A 17,480-nucleotide genomic window follows, 5' to 3' on the forward strand; every position below is an offset into this window, starting at 1 on the left:
GGTATTTCTGCTGGAAGCGGTTAGGTACAACTGCACGCAAAAAGTAACTGCCCCACCTTGACATTTTCTGAGTGAGTGCACCACTACACAGGCTCAGGAAATAAGCTCAGCTATGCCAGTCGTCAAAATAGGTAGGAGATATATAAAGACTATTATTTTCCGTTACCATTGTCTGCTCTTCCCCCTTCTCTCCCATGGTTGTTAATGTTCATCTGTGACCTTAATTGAATTACAGGTATCATGGGACATAAATTTTGCCTCTGAAGTGCCTAGCATTCTGCAGATCTGTTTCTGGTGTGTGGAAAATGTAACGATAGTGGAGACAATTAATACTGGACCTTTTCCAGCTAAGTACCCCAAGCAGCAGAGATGGTAACAGTTGGATAGGCACAGGGTTGTGCTTTATGAGAACTACAAAACTGATGTGTCTCTGGGGATTTCTCCTCTGGTTTTATACCGTAAATGGCGTCCAAACAGTTTCTTACCATAAGGAATATATATTAGCACATGTATTCTGATTTTTCATTAAAAGAAATGGTGTAATTTTTGTGCCTCAGTGTCTGTGGTAAGTACTCAGTTTCAATGATTGAAATAAGTAAAAACAGCCTTAAAAAGGTGGGAAATTGATTCATTTGGTGTTGGATGTCTTTTCCACTGTTGCTTTCCTTAATCCATTAGTGGATAATATTGGTGGTTGAGGGATGGTTGGGCCAGGTGATCCTGGAGGTCTTTTCCAACCTTTATGATTCTATGAAAAAATGTTAAACCAGTTTGATTTCAAAACAGTCAAAGGTAAAAAGCCGTAAAACCAGGAAACCCACTACGTTCTTTTTTCTTTTTCATGTCGGGTTCTCTATAAAGGTAGGCATATAATATCTAAAATCTCTCCAAAATTTTAGAACACTTAAATACTTGTTAACTTTCTTTTGGCCTTGTATCGAAAGGAGGTCTAAAGGAGGTGTCCTGGTAGCTTATGGTGATACATTTAAGTGGCATTTGGAAGGTGAAGGAATCCAGACGCCACTGACATCAGAAAATTCACTAAAACTTCTCTATGTGCCAGCAAGTAAACTGGGGGAGGGAGGAATGGAAAAAAGAAGCAAAGAGTGTATGTGCTATAGTGTGTTGTTTTTTTTTTTTTAATAAAAGGTCAGAGAAAAATTCCATTTGTTGGTGAAACATACTTGACAGACTAGTACTCCTTGACATTTTGTAGCACCCTGTTATCTTACTGAACATCCTTTTATAACGACTAGACTCATTCTGTACCTGCTTTAGTGTCCTTTTTCCGTCATGCCTTACTGAATCAAGTTCTTAAGGGACTCACGGTTAGAATTCAGTTAAATTAATACTAAGATTAGTACTAAAATTTGGGCCCAATGGCACAGAGGAAGTTGAGGGTTCTCATCTCTTTGCAAGAAAAAGTGCTACAGTCTGCTCCAGGATTTGCAAAAATGAGTCAAGGTCCTCACCTGCTTCGTAGAGGTTTGCAATACTCATGCAACTGATGGTCCAGACTCTCATCGGACAGAGGAGGTGCCAGTCAGTCTGCTCTGCTACCAGTTCATCTCCCAAACTGCTCTTTGGAATTCCAAAGCTCATCTCGGTCAGAGGAACTTGCAATTAGCTGCTGCTTGGAGCTGCTTAGCTAATTGGATGCTGAGGGCAAAGCTGGGGTAATAAGGTGCCTCTGAGTTCTTGTTTGGCCTCAAGGAAGAAAGTCACAGGAGCAAAAGGCATTGAGAAATAGAAGAACAGAATAAGAAAAGTTAGCAGGAGCTCTATATGAGCAAGTAAACAGTAATTAGATCTAATGTTAAGTCAGGTTAATTTGAGGTTAAAAAAATAGTATAGAGAAAAATGTGTCAATTACATTTTTATTTTTATTTTTATTTTTTTTTACCTTCGTACATCTAAGTCAAGAACAGATCAAGGGGTGTGAGGCAGCCATGCAGCACTACCTCTAGTGTTAAAATGCTGGGTTACTAGTAAGAAGACAGGCAATTTCTGTATTTTTTGATAAAAATTAGTATTCTTGTGAGAAAGTGCAGTGGAAGATACTCCTCTCTATTTTGAACTTTGCTTTCCAGGGAAAAAAATAATAATAATGCAGTGTGAAAAATGTATGTTGTGTCTTCAGGTCCAGGCCAAGCAACCCATTCATGAAAAATTTTGGGCTGAGCCAAGTAATCAAGCCATTCTTGGTCATGATGTCATGGAGTTTGAGGATGGTTCCACTGATAGGAGAACCCTGGCTGCAAGCACAGAAAATGCATCCAAATAGACGACTGCTTTCAGAGATTTTATATCTCTGATTACAAGGTTGATATTTCTGAATTTCAGGCTTGTCTAGACTGGCTTCTGGTTCAGTTCAATATTTACTTTTAGCTGGGAAGTGGGACGGGCATGGAGCCTACACTCCTTCTCTGACTCCCCAGCCCAGGGAGGGGTATTAAATAATCTGTTACAAAATAAATTCATAAGAGAATTGGGGGACAGTCTCCCTTTGCCAGATTGCTTTTCCTCATTGTAGGTATTTCAATCTAGACTGAAAAACTCAAGTCAGGTTTTATTCATTGTCTATTAGCCAGAGTTGGACTGTGGGGGTGGATTAAATCAAACCTGGTGTGTTTTTTTTCCATTTGAATGCTCTGATTCTTTGATAAATATCAGGTGCATGATTATTTATAGTATGCAAGGTACTTTGTAACTGATACACCCACAAGCCTGTATTTCACATGGCACATCTTAAATCAGTCAAATACATAGCAGTAAATGTCACAGGCAGCAATATTTGGGAAGAGGGGAAATAGCCAACAGGAAGCATGAAAATGAGGAATGTTTTAGGTGCTGGCCTTGCTCGTATTTAAACATATTTAGGCAGAATGAGCACCTGTGATTTCAAATCAGTTAGGCTGGATTAATATTCTCAGTGGCACATGAAAGCTGTCCATCTTTCAGTCCATGTGGGGAAGTTCATGGTTTTGAACATTAAAAGAGAGGTTAGGAGAGATGAGTGAGCAGAAGCAGCACAAAAAATGAGAACGCCAGAATGCAATGTGGTTGAAGTGAAAAACTCTTGAGAGGGAGTAATTCAAGGGAGAGGGGATTTATCAGGGGATGATACCTGAGAACTTCTTTGGCGTCTTACAAAGTCAGGGGGAGGCTTTTTTCCCCCCATTTGGAATGAAATAAAATACTGGAACAATGAAATCTGAAAGTTTCACTTGTGCACAGCTCATGCTCCATCCTCATATCTGAGCTGTTTTAAGAACTTGCTCCTTTTGTTTTTTGAAGGGAGACTTCTTTGAGTGTAAAGAACGTAATACTTGCTATCAAGGCCTCTACAGGAAGGTTTACTGGAGAAACCTTTGAACAGCCTATGGGAGAAGGATGGGCTGATCCAAATGCACCTAGCGTACAGATCAGTAGCTTACTTGAACAGAAAAAGGCAGCCTTACAACTCTGGCACACAAGTGAAGATTGCTTTCAGGATGGTGAGAAATCAGAATCTTCAAAGACAACAATTAAATAAGATATATATATATAAAGATATATATATATACATTTAGGAAAACAGCACTATGCTAGAAGGTTGACCTGCACCTGAGTAGGAATTCTGGCCCCTCTTCAGGTACATATATTGTAAGGCAATAAGGGCTCTCAGTAACGAATATCACAGTGAATGTTTCCTTCTTGTTCCTCTTTGTAGTGTAGTACAGTCTTCACACCAATTAGGTCTCTGTGCAGGACTCTGAGAACAGGAGTAGCGTGTCTTCAGTCTCCACCTGGAAGCTGATTTTCTGATATGATGGTGGGGGCCTGGTCCCGAAAATCTGTGGAGAAGATGGAAATCTGACAAAGTATGACCAAAAGAAAAAGACCTTTTCTCACGTGGCAAGAACAAGATCAGAGAAGAGCAGCCTGATGTGCAAGGAGTTTCTGAACTCGTGTGGGATTCCTGTAGGGATGGCAGATGCCCTTCACAGGTCTTCCCATACTTTGTCCTGCTCTATAAGCTCACAGCAAAAGCCTTGTGGTGGTGCCAGCTGCTTACTGCTGTGCCTTTCTCTCCTGCTTCTTTTAAGGAAACTATGATTAGAGGGTACTGTGGCCTCTAAGCATTTGCTCTTATCTCTTCTGTCTCTCCTCTGACCGGATTGCTTTGTCTTCCTAGACAGGAATGCCACTGACATTTTGCTTTTTTGGCACCCTGCTGATAACACTCCCAAGCTCTGCGAATGAGTTATTGTCCCTCTGAAGAGCTGTGTGCTGAAAGTAAAATGGTGCTACCTGTGATGAATTACTCGTGGGGATGAACTCATTTTCCCTGGCAAGAGAGATGGCTGAGGGAAGGTTTGGGAAAATGAATTACTTGGAGCACCTGCCATAAAATCGCTAGCAGCAGCTCCAATTGCCAGGCTGCGTGCTGACTTCACTGAACACACTTAGTGTATAGCAATTTGGAGGGGTTAGGGCTGGCTGTCTTCTCACGCTGTTGCCTCAGACGGGAAGCCGAGCATTTACCCGATTTCACACCCATTTATGAGCCCAGCTACCGCCGCCAGGGGGGGCACGGGGCGGCCTGGGCCGGGCATGGCCACGGCGTGGGGCAGAGGTTGGGCTTGGGGCCGGGGCAGGCCGCGGGGCCGGGGCCTCGCCATGGTTCCCGGCCCCGGGGGCGGCGGGGCGCGGGCATGGGGGGCTCGGCCGGGCCGGGCTGGGGCGAGCGGGCAGGGGGTGTTGTAGGGCCGGCAGTGCTGCTGCTGGCCCTACCCGGCCCGGTGTGAGTCCCTGTGGAGGGATGAGGGCGATGGGGGCTTGTGGTGGCAGCTCGCTGTGTTTTGCTGAGGGGCGCAGGCGGGTGGGTGCATCCCGGGGTGAGGTCTGAGGGAAATCCTCAGCCGGGAAGCGAGCTGGGAGCCCCAAATTGCCAGAGCTGCGAGGTGTGGGGTGACCTGAGGAGACAGCATAACTTGAGCTGGGGCTTGATCAGTGTGCAGAGGGGGTGATAACATAGCCCAGCCCGGACTGCGCTCTCCAGGAAGCTGTTTCCAGTCCTAGGTTCACTTCTTATCGCAGTCCGCCCCGGCTGGGGCTGAGCTCGGCCCGTGCCTCACGCTCCTTTCCCTTTCCTCCCCTAGGAGCTCCCGGCAAGAGATGGAGAACATCCTGACGGGCTTGTGTGGCACCGGCCCCGAAGACCCGCTCCCGCTGTGGGTCCATGGCAGCATCGGCCACTGCTTTAATCAGCTGACGTTAAACGCGATTCCTCACACCATCCTCGCGGCAGTCAGTGCCTGCTTCCTTGGCACTCCCAGGTATGACAACCGACTCGTCTTGCGCTTCATTATCGTGCAGGAGGCGGGGTGGAAAACTGGAAATTAGCTCTCTGTAATGTACTGGGTATGTCTGTGGAGAACAACATGATATTGCAATGCTATTACGTTTGTCAGCATCTGGCCTAATTCGGAGTACTGTGTCCAGCTCTGGTCACTCCACTGCAGAAAGGAATCCAGAGAGAAGAGAGAGGATAGTGAGGAAAAAATAACAGAAAATAAGTGAAAAGAATTTCAGTGAATGGGGACTGGGAAAACTGGGGGTCTCACAGGAGAGTGTATAAACCCAAGGTGGCATGGAAGATGTATGTAAGGTAATAAGTGGTTCAGAGAAACAAAAAAGTTTTCCTATTTACTCTGTCAAATTTGTAAACATGACAATGTTCACTGATACTGAAAGGCCACAAATGATAATGAAGCAAGTGATAATGAAATCGTTTGTTGGGCATTAGATAATGGACTTAAACAACATCACTGAAACCAGGAGTGAGAAAAAAAATCTTTCTGCAGAAAATATCAGAAAATATCACAAAGATGAGAGAAATCAAGGATTAGAAATGTGACACAGAGAATTTTTCTTTTCTTTTCTGATAATCTTCAAGAACTGGAGTCTGATTTGACCACAAAATATCACAGCTGCAAACAAATTTATGTAGATAAAGGCTATTCACAGTATCTGAATCTCTGGTATCGATTTTTTACTGGACTTTATTGACCTGCTCTAGTTTAGCAACACCTACACCCTGAAAAGGTTACAAATCTAGGGCAGGGAATACAAAGGTTACAAACTGGGAAGTGAAGACAAAGAAATTAAGAATGAACAGATAAGGAGGGGAAGAGGGGGGAAAGAAAGGAGAGTGTTGACTCTCCTTGTCATGAGATGTGATGGAATACCAACTGTGAAGTTTTTTCTGCTCTTTCCCCCTCCAGATCTGGCTCTGGGGTGCCTCGCTGGCCAGGCTGGAGATGCAGAATTGCTGCTTCTTTTATACTCGCTGTCCTGTTCCTCGCGGATATAATCCCGGCCACCATTTCTCAGCAGGAGCTGGGCCCTGCGTACCTGGAAGTGCTGGCCGATGGCATCGCCGCACTGACGTGGCTCACTCATGGCGTCGCTCTGCTCATGCTCTGCAGGTCCATGCATGGCTCTACCAGGGGCCCTGCAGCCCTGGCTCTCCTCACCCTCTTACCCCTCCCTTCTCTCATCATCACACTGGTCTGGTACTGCCAAAGCAGGACAGCTTGGTCCCCTGCCCACCCCGCTGTCTCCTCCAGGTTCACCATTCTCTGTCTGCAGCTGGCGTCTCTGCTGGTGTATGTCATTAGCTACCTCGTACCCACCACAGAGAGGCACGAATTCCTCTCCATCAATAGCTCCTGGCCGCAAGACCAGCTCATCTCAGAGCCAGGCACCTCCGTGTTGGTTCAGCAGCGAGTGGCAGAAGATGGGGAGAGCTGGCTCTCACGCTTCTTTTATGCTTGGATGAACCCTCTCATGGAACGTGGCTATCAGTGGAAGCTGAACCAGCCACAGGACGTCTATCTGCTTCCTCGCCAGCTCCAGGCTGCCAGGGTTTGTGATCGCTTCTATGCCTGCTGGCAGAAGAAGGCAGCTCTGCACCAAGTAGAGGAGGAGACGGTGTCTCTTACCAGCCCAATCATTGCTCTGGGTGACGGGAGTAGCGATGTCCGGGACAGCTTGCACCGTGCCCAGGAGCCTGTGAGACTCTTCTCAGTGCTTCATGCGGTCTTTGGGCTTCGTTTCTACTCGCTGGGACTTCTCAAGCTGGCCGGCAGCCTGCTGAGTTTCTCAGGCCCTCTGCTTCTGAACCTGCTGGTGAACTTCATGGAGTCGCGGCAGGAGCCCCTGAGCCACGGGGTGCTCTACGCGCTGGGGCTCTTTGCTGGCTCCTTCCTGGGTGCTCTCCTGCGCAACCAGTTCAGCCACGAGGTGAACAAGATGACGCTGATGGTGCGGGCTGCCGTCATCTCTGCCATCTACCGCAAGGCCCTGCGTGTGGGTGGCACCAGGCTTTCCCGCTTCACCGTGGGTGAAATCGTCAACTTCATGAGCACGGATGCCAGTAGGTTGGTCAACTTCTGCCTCAGCTTCCACGAGGTGTGGAGCCTGCCCTTCCAGTTTGCCATTACCCTTTACCTCCTCTACCAGCAAGTAGGGGTGGCCTTTCTGGGAGGCCTGGCCTTGGCACTGCTGCTTGTGCCCATCAACAAGGTCATAGCCAACCGCATCATGATGAGCAACAAGGAGATGCTGCAGCACAAGGACGCGCGGGTCAAGGTGAGGGGCAGCTGCTGGCTCTCTGAATTTGTCACGGTATTCTCTGGAGCATTGGCTTCTTGGCCCCTTGTGGTGAATCCCAAGTGAGCAAATTGAGTCGCAACTGTTGGGAAAAGTGCTGGAGGGGGCGCACGTGTAAGTGGTTCAAAAGGATTTCGGGGTGAGGCATGTTCACCACCTGCAAGATAGCAAACCTCTAATGTTTGTCTCACCCCCTGGGCAAACTAAAGTTCCCTTGCAGGTTCCTTTTCCACGTGTAATAGTTAACGTGGGTCCCTGATTGCTTCCTTTAGAGAAGCTTCAGTTCTGTTACTCGAGTAATGCTGTCAGTGGTGAGGTATCTTGCAGTCTGGACAAACACAACAATCATGGATGTAGTGGTTTTATTTCGCTCCAGCTTGGCACCCTCAGTCAGCTCTTCCACAGCTGTTTGGAGCCTGTGAAATATTTATCTTCCTAACAGAAGGTGCATCTCGTTGTACGGGATGTGCTGGACCTTCTCCAGCTGTTGCAAGAGTGGTTTGCTAAGCGAACTCTTCCTTACTGGTTTTCTTTCATGTCAGGCACAGGCACATCTCAGCTGGCTCTGCACACACTGACCTGAGAGCAGGAGCGAGAGGGGAATGTGCTACAGGGCTACCTGAGCTGCTGGATGTGAGCCAGCTGGGCTCTGGACACAGGCTAGCTGTGAATTCGGGTAGTGTTGTGCCTTTTCCTGAACCTTACACAGCACAGGGAGCTGAGCAAGCTGCTGGAGCAAGAAGGGGCAAAGTTCTCAGTAGCTGCCACTGGAGTTCCTGCCTCTGTTAGCAATAATAAATGGCTCCTGGTAGCTCTAGCCTGGCCCTTAGCAGGAGGCAGCTGCAAACCTGGGCCCAGCCCAGATGCCTCGCTGGCATTTGGCGTGTTGGGCAGACTGGTTACTGGATGTGATTTTCCCCTTTGCTGGCAGCTAATGACCGAGTTCCTCAGAGGCATTCGTGTGATCAAGTTTTATGCCTGGGAGAAGCACTTCAGCAGCAGGATAAATGCCTGCCGGGCTCAGGAGCTGCAGAAGTTGCGAGCCATCAAGTACCTGGATGCCGTGTGCGTGTACCTGTGGGCAGCGCTGCCTGTTGTTGTCTCCATCGTCATCTTCATCACGTACGTCCTGTTGGGTCACCAGCTCACTGCCACAAAGGTGAGTGAAGGAGGAGATCCCGAGTCAGATACCTCAGAGCTCTGACTAGGAGACTAGGCAGAGCCCTGAGACATCTTCTCTGGGAAATGAACACATCCTGGATCTCCCTCCAGCTCTTCAGGTTCTCATTGGTGAAGCTGTTTGAAGAGCACAAGATGCCAGGGAAGTACAGCCTCCAATTTATGTTTCTTCCCTTGTTTGTGCAGGTCTTCACGGCGTTGGCCCTTGTAGGGATGCTCATCCTCCCCCTCAACAGCTTCCCGTGGGTGCTGAATGGGACCTTGGAAGCCAAAGTTTCCCTCGATCGAATCCAGCGTTTCCTTGAACTTGAGGACCAGGACCTGGAAGCTTATTATGCCCTAGGTAATGGGGCACGATGCTGCTGGGCTTTGGGCTCTGGGCAGGAGGTGTTTGGAACAGGGAACATTCCTCTTCACCAAACGTAGGCCATTGCTTGTCCCTAAAGAGCCCCACTGTTAGCGTGCCTCTGGAACAAGCTGCTCCCTCCCCCATCCAAAGGTCTGCCAATGAAGCCTTCAACAACCTCAGCTTGGCCTGGCAGAAAGGTTTGGGTGCGTGCCCTCTCCTAAACCATCACCGCTCCCTTCCTCTCCTTCCTTGCCATTTACCAGCTCCCTTTCACCTTCAGCAATAAGAGAATCAGGTTACCCTTACAGTGCCTCCCTGCGAGTGTCTCATTCCGGGGTTGGGCCAGAGCATCCTGGCTGTGCCCTTTCCCTGCCTCTTCCATTTAGGAACGAAACTGATAGCATTTGTTATGTCAGGTCCCTGCCATTCTCTGTCCTTCTCACCATGGTGTTGCTTTTCCCTTGCAGGTAGCCCTTCAGGTACGGCTTCTGCCATAGAGATGCGAGGGGCAGACTTTTCATGGGCACCAGTCAAAGAAGAAAGCAGCAGCCAGCCCTTTCCCACAGGCACTCTGCAGCTGCACATCGAGAACCTCTCGGTGAGAAAGGTGAGCAGGAATGCAGGAGGAAACAGAGGAAATGGCACTAGAGGAGCTGGGGTGATGTGGTTTTTTTTGGTCTTGTGAGCCATATATCAAGATCTCTTGGAAAGATTTCTTGGAAAGAAAGCTGTCAGCTTTCTTATAGGCTCAGGAAACCTGGCCCAGCCAGCACTCAGCTCACCAGGTTGCTCCTTTTCATTCCCCTTGACAGGGGATGCTCCTAGGAGTCGTTGGCAAGGTCGGCTCTGGCAAGAGCTCTCTGCTTGCAGCCATCACCGGAGAGCTCGTTAAGTAAGTAACCCAAAGCCTTCTCCCTGTCTGCTCCCTCCACGCCACGGCAGGCAAGGACCATCCCGAGCTGCCCGCATTTACAGGTCATTTTGATCTCCTGATAGCTCCCCTGTGTTGCCTTTCCATCCACCCACCTCCAGTGTGCTTGCAGACAGGGCGGGCGTGTGTATGTGTGTGACCTGGAGCAAGGATTCGGTCTGGCCACGCAGGAGCCTTGGATCCAGTTTGCCACGGTGCGGGAGAACATCCTGTTCGGGCGGGACTACAATGCCAGGCTGTACGAGGAGGTGCTGGACGCCTGCGCCCTCTCTGAGGACCTGAACGTGAGTGCCTGAACTCTGAACCTTCCTGGGCCTCCTCGGCCAGTTTTTGCATCCAGCCGGAGCCTCACTCTGTGCTGAGTTCTTCATCCTGGGGAAAGATGTTTTTACAACCGTGTGGTCTTCCCACCAGGAGTGCCTGTACTCTGGGTTTGAAGCCTGTGGCTGCGTTAGCCAGTGAACTTTCTGTTACACCTGGTAGGAAACTTGCCTCTTCCTCTGGGTTTATAAACCGGAGCCCAGTTTTCTGAAGTGCCAAGCACCAGAAGTTCCTGTTTACTTCAGCAGAAGTTGTGAATACTGTGTAATATAAAGTATTTAATTGAGAACTTGTAGGCGTTGCCCGTGGAATTTGTTTTTGACTGTTGAAACTCAACTGCTTTTACTGTTTGGATGGGCCCTGGTGTTATTTTGTTGAAGGCACAGCTCCTGCTCTCCCAGAAAAATCCTAGGCATAGTTTTAGAGTTGTTTCAGACCAGAAGTTGCTCAATGGGTGGTTGAGATGTAGCCACCTGCTGGAGTCCAAGAGACTCTGTTGATGCAGAGGTTGCCAGTTGTCTGCAGAAGCAGGGTGTGTGCTGTTGCATTGTTTCGTTTCTGGTAAGAGGCCACCCTAAGGAGTTACTGCCCGAGTCAGGAGAGGGATCCCAGTGTTCTGATCTCGAGTCCCCAGTAGCTTCGTGTCCTTTTTAAATGGATTTTCTCAAATGTTTCAGATTTTACCAGCGGGTGACCAGACAGAGGTGGGCGAAAACGGCGTGACGCTCAGTGGGGGACAGAAGGCTCGGATAGCCCTTGCCAGAGCTGTTTACCAGGTAAAGAGCAAAGCAGCTGTGCCGTGCCCCCTGCCAAGGCAGATGCAGAGAAGCTGGAAGCACGCAGCTGTGCCGTGCACTCTGGCAGCACGTCTCAAACCACACGGGGCTGGCCTAGAGGTGCTGGCAGTGTGCCGTGCTGAGGCGGTTGCACTCTGCAGCGCTGCCTGCTCAGGCAGGGCCAGGGGCTGTATCCCTGTCTTTTGCCTGTCTCAGGAGAAAGAGCTTTACCTCCTGGACGATCCCCTGGCTGCCGTTGATGCAGATGTAGCCAATCATCTCATGCGGAAATGCGTTCTTGGAGTTCTCCAACACAAAACCAGGATCCTCTGCACCCACAGGACTGAGTTTTTGGAGAAGGCCGATGCCTTGGTGTTGATGGACAATGGCAGGATCGTCAAGACAGGTACAGTGGTTGTCGTTGCAGGCATCCGTTTGTGCCTGCGGGCTAGTTTTGAATGGCTTGAGCAAAGATGGCTATGAAGGAACAGGAGTAACTAGTGGGAAACCCAAAGAGGGATAAAGAGCTTGAGGACACTGCACGTGAGCAAAGAAGGCAGTGTGGAATGGAGCGTGCAGATGCACAGGTAGAGACATGGGGAGCTGATAAAGCAGAAGGCTGTGGCAGGATACAGTGAGCAGAACCTTCAAGGATGCAGGTGCTTTGAGAGGAAATATGGGATGTCAGGACAGAGCAAAACCAGAGCAAAGGGCCGTTTTGTAGCTGCAGCCTGTTCCTCTCAGTCTCTGAAGCATTTGTGTGTCTCTCTTTGCAGGCCCACCAGCTGATATCCTGCCACTTGTGGAAGCTATCCCCAAATTCAAGGACGTGGACAAGAGGCAGAAGGACAAAGGTCTGTACCTGGCAAGCTTGGGGGTGGCTGGGACAGTAGAGCTCAGCTGAGCACCCCGGCAGAACCTCTGCCTGCTGGCTGCTGGCCTGAAGCAGAGCTCCCAGCTCCCTGCTGTGCTGGGGCAGTGCTGATCTGTGGGTGGTCTGTTCACAGGGAGAGAGGAGGCCTAGGTGTGATCAGGTGTTGGTCTGGAGCAGTGTTTGAATCTGGTTTTTCATTTGTGGTCCAGATCTGAATGAAAGCCTGCCAGAATTGGTGCACCCACCTTGAAAGGGGAGAGAGGAGGGAGGAAAAATCTTCCTCATAGCCTAGATTTGTTCCATGTGCAGCAAGGAGCAGCTCCAGGAGGTACTTACATTGCACTGACCTTTGCTTTTGCTTCTATCCCCACAGCCCCTGATGAGCAAAGCCAAGAAGAGGACATAGAGACAGAGGCAGAGGAATCATCCCAGGACAATCATCTCCTCCACAAGGAGGAGGAGAAGAAAGAAGGAGCAGTGGCTTTCCAGGTCTACAAGGCTTATTGGTTGTCAGTGGGCAGCTGCTTGGCGTTATCCATCCTCTTCTCACTGCTCCTGATGCAAGGTGAGGCAATGAGCCAGGAGCACGTCTCTCTTTAGATGTTCCTCTCCTCGTTTCCTGCCCGTGTGGAGTCCAGGGAAGGAAAGAGACTGGGGATTTCATTGCTCTCTCTGCACCAGGAAGACAAACTAAAGTAGCATGGTGGGGACAAGAGGGGGGAATACATGGGAACTGGCTCTTGCCTCTCATTTGCTGCTGCAGTTGCATGTCTGCTCCTTTAGCAGTGAGTGAGCTCCTGGCAGTTCCCTTGCTCCTGCTCTGCTAGGAACAGTGCAGAGTGAACACAAGGGAAGACTGGGCAGTGAGACAAAGCCAAAAGCTGCCCACCTACTTCCCTTCCAGCTTTTCTGCTTTGCGTTTGCTGACTTGAAGGTTGAATCCCTCTTTATAGTCTGTCTCTCTCTGTAGCATCCAGAAACATCTCGGATTGGTGGCTCTCACATTGGATCTCCAGCATATCCCAGACACCAAATACCTCTGTGACGGTCTGCGCAGTGTCCCTGCCATCTGTGGAGCTGCTTCTCTTCTCCACTGTGGGACTTGTGTAAGTGAAGGCTGGGCGGGCGATGCCAAAAAAAAAAAAACACCACTCCCATTTTACCCTTGTGCATTCGAATATCCTTCTGGAGACCACTCTACTGCAGGGGATCCGCATGGCTGCTTAGAGGAAGATGAACTGCTCCTGATGCCCTGTCTGAGTTTACTGCCACAGGGACCTTGGCAGATTGATAATCTTCCTCCTTCCCTGTTTTAGCTCCCCCATTCAAGCTCTGGACACAGCCCCAGTCCCTTCCAACGCTTCAGCGGATGTGAATTTCTACCTGATGGTTTACGGGAGCATTGCAGGAGCCAACTCCCTCTTCACCATTTTTCGGGCCTTCCTCTTTGCGTATGGCACCATCCGTGCTGCCGTTGTCATCCACAACCGGCTGCTCCAGAGGGTTGTAAAGGTAATGGTCAGAAAGCCCAGGGCAGGCTGGGGTTCCTGCAAGTCCTTCTGCCCTGCTGTTCTTCTCATAGTCCAGGAGTGAAGGTGTGAGAGATGGCTTTCTGCTGGCAGGAGCTGATGAGCTCTTTATTTTTTTTCTCATGTTGCCAGGCCACCGTCACCTTCTTTGACACCACGCCGACGGGCCGCATCCTGAACCGCTTCTCCTCAGACCTGTACTGCGTGGATGACACCTTGCCCTTTATCCTCAACATCTTCCTGGCCAACATGTACGGGCTGCTGGGCATGCTGGTCATCATCACCTACGGCCTCCCCTGGATCGGCCTGGTCTTACTCCCTCTGGCTGCCCTCTACTTCTCCATCCAGCGCTACTACCGGCGCACCTCGCGGGAGCTCAAGCGCCTTTACAATCTCACCCTGTCCCCCATCTACACCCACTTCTCAGAGACCCTCTCGGGACTGAGCAGCATCAGAGCCATGCGGGCAGCAGAGAGGTGTGTGGAAGGGAACAGCACCCGGAGAGCCAAAATTTGGGCTCTATAAACCAGCGCCGTCCTGACGTGGGGCCAGTTACAGGGTGGTGGGAATGCCCCTGGTGTGGGGTTGAGTGGGCTGCAGTTTGGTGTGAGCCTCTGTTGTGTTCCTGCCAGGTTTGAGTTGGAGAATCAGCTGCACCTGGAGCAGAACCAGCGCTGCCTCTTTGCCAGCAACACGGCAGTGCAGTGGCTGGACATCCGCTTGCAGATGATCGGGGTCGCCGTGATTACTGCTATCGCAGGAATCGCCATCATCCAGCACCAGAAGGAGCTGGGAAATCCAGGTGGGCTGCCAGAAATTGTTCCGTCCTCACCCTTGGGCTGTGGCCCAGGGGTTCCTCTTCTCCCAGTCCTCTCCCTTTATCAGAGATCCCGAGCTCCCACTCCCTGTCACTCTGCCTGTTGCCTTCAGCTCCTGTTCCTCCTCCTGCATGTCCCCCTCCTAGAGCTGGATCCCAGAGTGCTGACTTCTCCCCTGTTTCTTTGTCCTGCCACCGAGATCCCAGCTCTTTCCCTGACGTTAACCCTCTTGTTTATGTTTTTGTCCTCTCAGGACTTGTGGGCCTGGCGCTTTCATATGCCCTGTCAGTCACAAACCTTCTCTCGGGCCTCATTTCCAGCTTCACTATGACAGAAACCATGATGGTGAGTGTGGAGCGGACAGAGGAATACACTACAGACATCCCTGTGGAGCCCCAGGATAAAGTGGTCCAGGTAAAAGCTTAAAGATGTCCTCAGGGACTGGTCCTGTGCCCTGCACTTGCCTCCAGGTGGAAATGAGAAGGTTCCAGTGTGCAAGGAGGGCCCTCACCTACAGAATTTGTTTTGACCATTTGTCTTTTACCGGTGCATCCCAAGGGGAACCTCAGGCAGGAGGTGTGGAAGACTAGAATGACAGGAAGAGCAGAAAGGGGTGGTAGGGCTAAGCAGTGAGGGAAAAACAGGCATAGAAGGGGGCTGGAAACAGAACTGAGACTAAGGGGGAACTTTGTCCCCCTTAGGTTGCTGCTGACTGGCCAAGCAGGGGGCTTGTGGAGTTCCAGCACGTGGTCCTGGCCTACCGGGCGGGCCTGCCCAATGCACTGGATGGAGTGAGCTTCACCGTGTACCCCGGAGAGAAGGTGGGGGTCGTGGGGCGCACAGGATCTGGAAAATCCACTCTTTTCTTGGCACTTTTCCGTATGCTGGAGCTGAAAGCAGGCCGGATTCTCCTGGATGGTGTTGACAGCCGGCTGGTGGGCTTGGAGGAGCTGAGGTATGGGGGTCTGAGCAGAGCAGGGGGCAGCCCAGGGGGGGCAGGAAGCCGAGAGCTGTCGGTGGTCAGATGCCAAAAGGAAGAACGAGGAGGAAAGGGCTTTCTGCCTCTGGCAGCTTCTTATGAGCTGCTCTGTTGTTACTGTAGAGCTGTGCTAAAGAAACCAGGCTGAGTGTGTGATCCGTGCCCTGTATCTGTCTCTAAACTATGCAGAGAGACTAACCCAGGAAAAAAAAAAAAAAACAATAAATAGGACTTTGATTTTGTGCAGAACCCACCCCACGAGCTCTCGGCTCTCCTCTGCTTGCAGGTCTAGGCTGGCCATCATCCCCCAGGATCCATTTTTGTTCAGTGGCTCCATCCGGGAGAACCTGGACCCTCAGGGAAAGAGGACGGACGCCGAGCTCCACGAGGTGCTGGAGCAGTGCCACTTGCGGGACGCGGTCACCCGCATGGGTGAGTGAACGCAGCGTGACGAGGCCGGTGAGCCCTGCTCCTGGGAGAGGGGAGGAGGCCTCAGCTTGGGCAGGGAGCTGAGGAGAAGAGGGAGAAGAGGCTGGGAGTGCGGCAGGGAATTGTTTGGGGCCATCCTGCTTGCCTCCTGCAGGTGGCTTGGACAGTGAGCTGGGAGAGAGAGGAAAGAGCCTGTCTGTGGGACAGAGGCAGCTGGTGTGCCTGGCAAGAGCCCTCCTCACGCAGGCCAAGGTGAGTGTCTGCTGGCAGGGCGTGGAGGGGATGGGGTGGGCTCTGCTGCCCTCTCAGGCTGGCCCCGGGTGGGGATTTGGGGTCTTGCAGAGGACGCGTGGCAGCTCCCCTCCGCTCTCTGTCCCGGGCAGGTGTTGTGCATCGACGAGGCCACGGCCAGCGTGGATCAGCAGACGGAGCAGCTGCTGCAGCAAACCATCCGCCAGCGCTTCGCTGACAAAACCGTGCTGACGATTGCTCACAGGTAGAGAGGGACCGGCGTGGTGTGGCATGGTTCTGCCTGCCGGGTGAGAAGCAGGGAGAAATGTCCCGCAGGAAGGAGCAGCACGGCTGGAGCAGGTGTCTGTGGCTCAGTAGAGGGCACTGCAGGACAGCCAGCGGCGAAGGGCTGCAGCCAGCTTCTGGCCAGAGGAGGCAGAACGCCCTAATGCTGCCTGCCAAAAACCCCTAATGCCGATGCTGGCCGGCTAGGCGATGCCCAGGCAGGAGAGGGCAGCAGTGCTTGCTCCACGTAGGAGTAGGGGCAGAAGATGGGTACAGGCAGGACAAAACACAAACACTGTGGATACCGAGAAGGGATGGGTGAGTTTTAGGCAGTCTCTGCCCAGAGTATTCTCACAGATGCCAAGCGGAGAAGAATTCAGAGGGGTGTGCAATTGTGTGTAGGGTGTTATAAAGGGAACTGCTTCCCAGCGCAAAGGTTAGCACGGAAATAAAAGTCAGACAGGCACAGGGCTTGTGTCCTGCGGCACAGAAGGCAGCGTGGGGGGTTTCTCCTCCGCTTCCCTAACGCGTGGCCCGGCCTCTCCGCAGGCTCAACACCGTCTTGGACTCGGACCGCGTGCTGGTGATGCAGGCCGGGAGAGTGGCGGAGCTGGGCTCGCCCAGCAGCCTGAGGCAGCAGGACGGCTCCTTGTTCCAGCGCCTCCTGCGCAGCGGGCAGCTGTGACCTCCCCAGCGGCCCCTCCGGCTCCCTGCAGGGCCAGGAGCCGCTGAGGTGAGAGCAATCGTGCGTCCTCAGGGACGGGAGCATGGCACGGCGACGTGGCACCGTCCTGCCTTTAGTAGGAACGGGTGCTGAGGGCCGTGCAAGCCTGGCTGGTGGGGCACTGTTCACCTCCAGGGCTTCCCTTTGAGATTTCAGAGGGCTTTTCTGTTCGTTGAAGAATCAGTGACTCCTAGGCTGAGACTGAGTCTCACACGTGTTTAAAATAAAGTGGAAACGTCCTTGTGAAGCTCTGGTGTTTGGGTCCCTGTCCCCTGTGCCCCCCAAACACAGAGTTCCTTGCGAGCTACAGGAGTGGTGCCCTCTTTCCCCAGAAACAACCCTGCCTGCTCCCTGAGTGCTCCAAATACCCCATAAGGCTGCACCTAGGAGCCTTGT

General features: G+C 51.4%; 1 protein-coding gene across 6 annotated transcripts in view; it reads left to right on the top strand.

The window, feature by feature from the left end:
• ABCC10 (ATP binding cassette subfamily C member 10) overlaps nt 1-17,331 on the top strand; it is an 18,423-nt gene extending 1,092 nt beyond the window's left edge. Inside the window, exons 1-22 of one of the 6 annotated variants that reach the window (XM_038177107.2) lie at nt 3,718-3,989; nt 5,145-5,321; nt 6,270-7,638; nt 8,591-8,818; nt 9,025-9,181; nt 9,655-9,794; nt 10,000-10,079; nt 10,231-10,402; nt 11,117-11,215; nt 11,432-11,621; nt 11,992-12,069; nt 12,463-12,654; nt 13,060-13,195; nt 13,406-13,601; nt 13,751-14,094; nt 14,251-14,420; nt 14,690-14,850; nt 15,138-15,391; nt 15,702-15,847; nt 15,999-16,096; nt 16,228-16,340; nt 16,910-17,331. In XM_038177107.2, the coding sequence (XP_038033035.2) occupies nt 3,928-3,989; nt 5,145-5,321; nt 6,270-7,638; nt 8,591-8,818; nt 9,025-9,181; nt 9,655-9,794; nt 10,000-10,079; nt 10,231-10,402; nt 11,117-11,215; nt 11,432-11,621; nt 11,992-12,069; nt 12,463-12,654; nt 13,060-13,195; nt 13,406-13,601; nt 13,751-14,094; nt 14,251-14,420; nt 14,690-14,850; nt 15,138-15,391; nt 15,702-15,847; nt 15,999-16,096; nt 16,228-16,340; nt 16,910-17,045 (4,698 nt within the window). In that variant the 5' untranslated portion in view covers nt 3,718-3,927 and the 3' untranslated portion in view covers nt 17,046-17,331. The other 5 variants (XM_038177108.2, XR_011808156.1, XM_038177106.2 and 2 more) reach the window with 5 other exon arrangements.
• Nucleotides 17,332-17,480: the final 149 nt, after the last annotated feature.

This window comes from Anas platyrhynchos, chromosome 3 (genome assembly GCF_047663525.1).
Source record: "Anas platyrhynchos isolate ZD024472 breed Pekin duck chromosome 3, IASCAAS_PekinDuck_T2T, whole genome shotgun sequence".
Taxonomy (NCBI): Eukaryota; Metazoa; Chordata; class Aves; order Anseriformes; family Anatidae; genus Anas; species Anas platyrhynchos.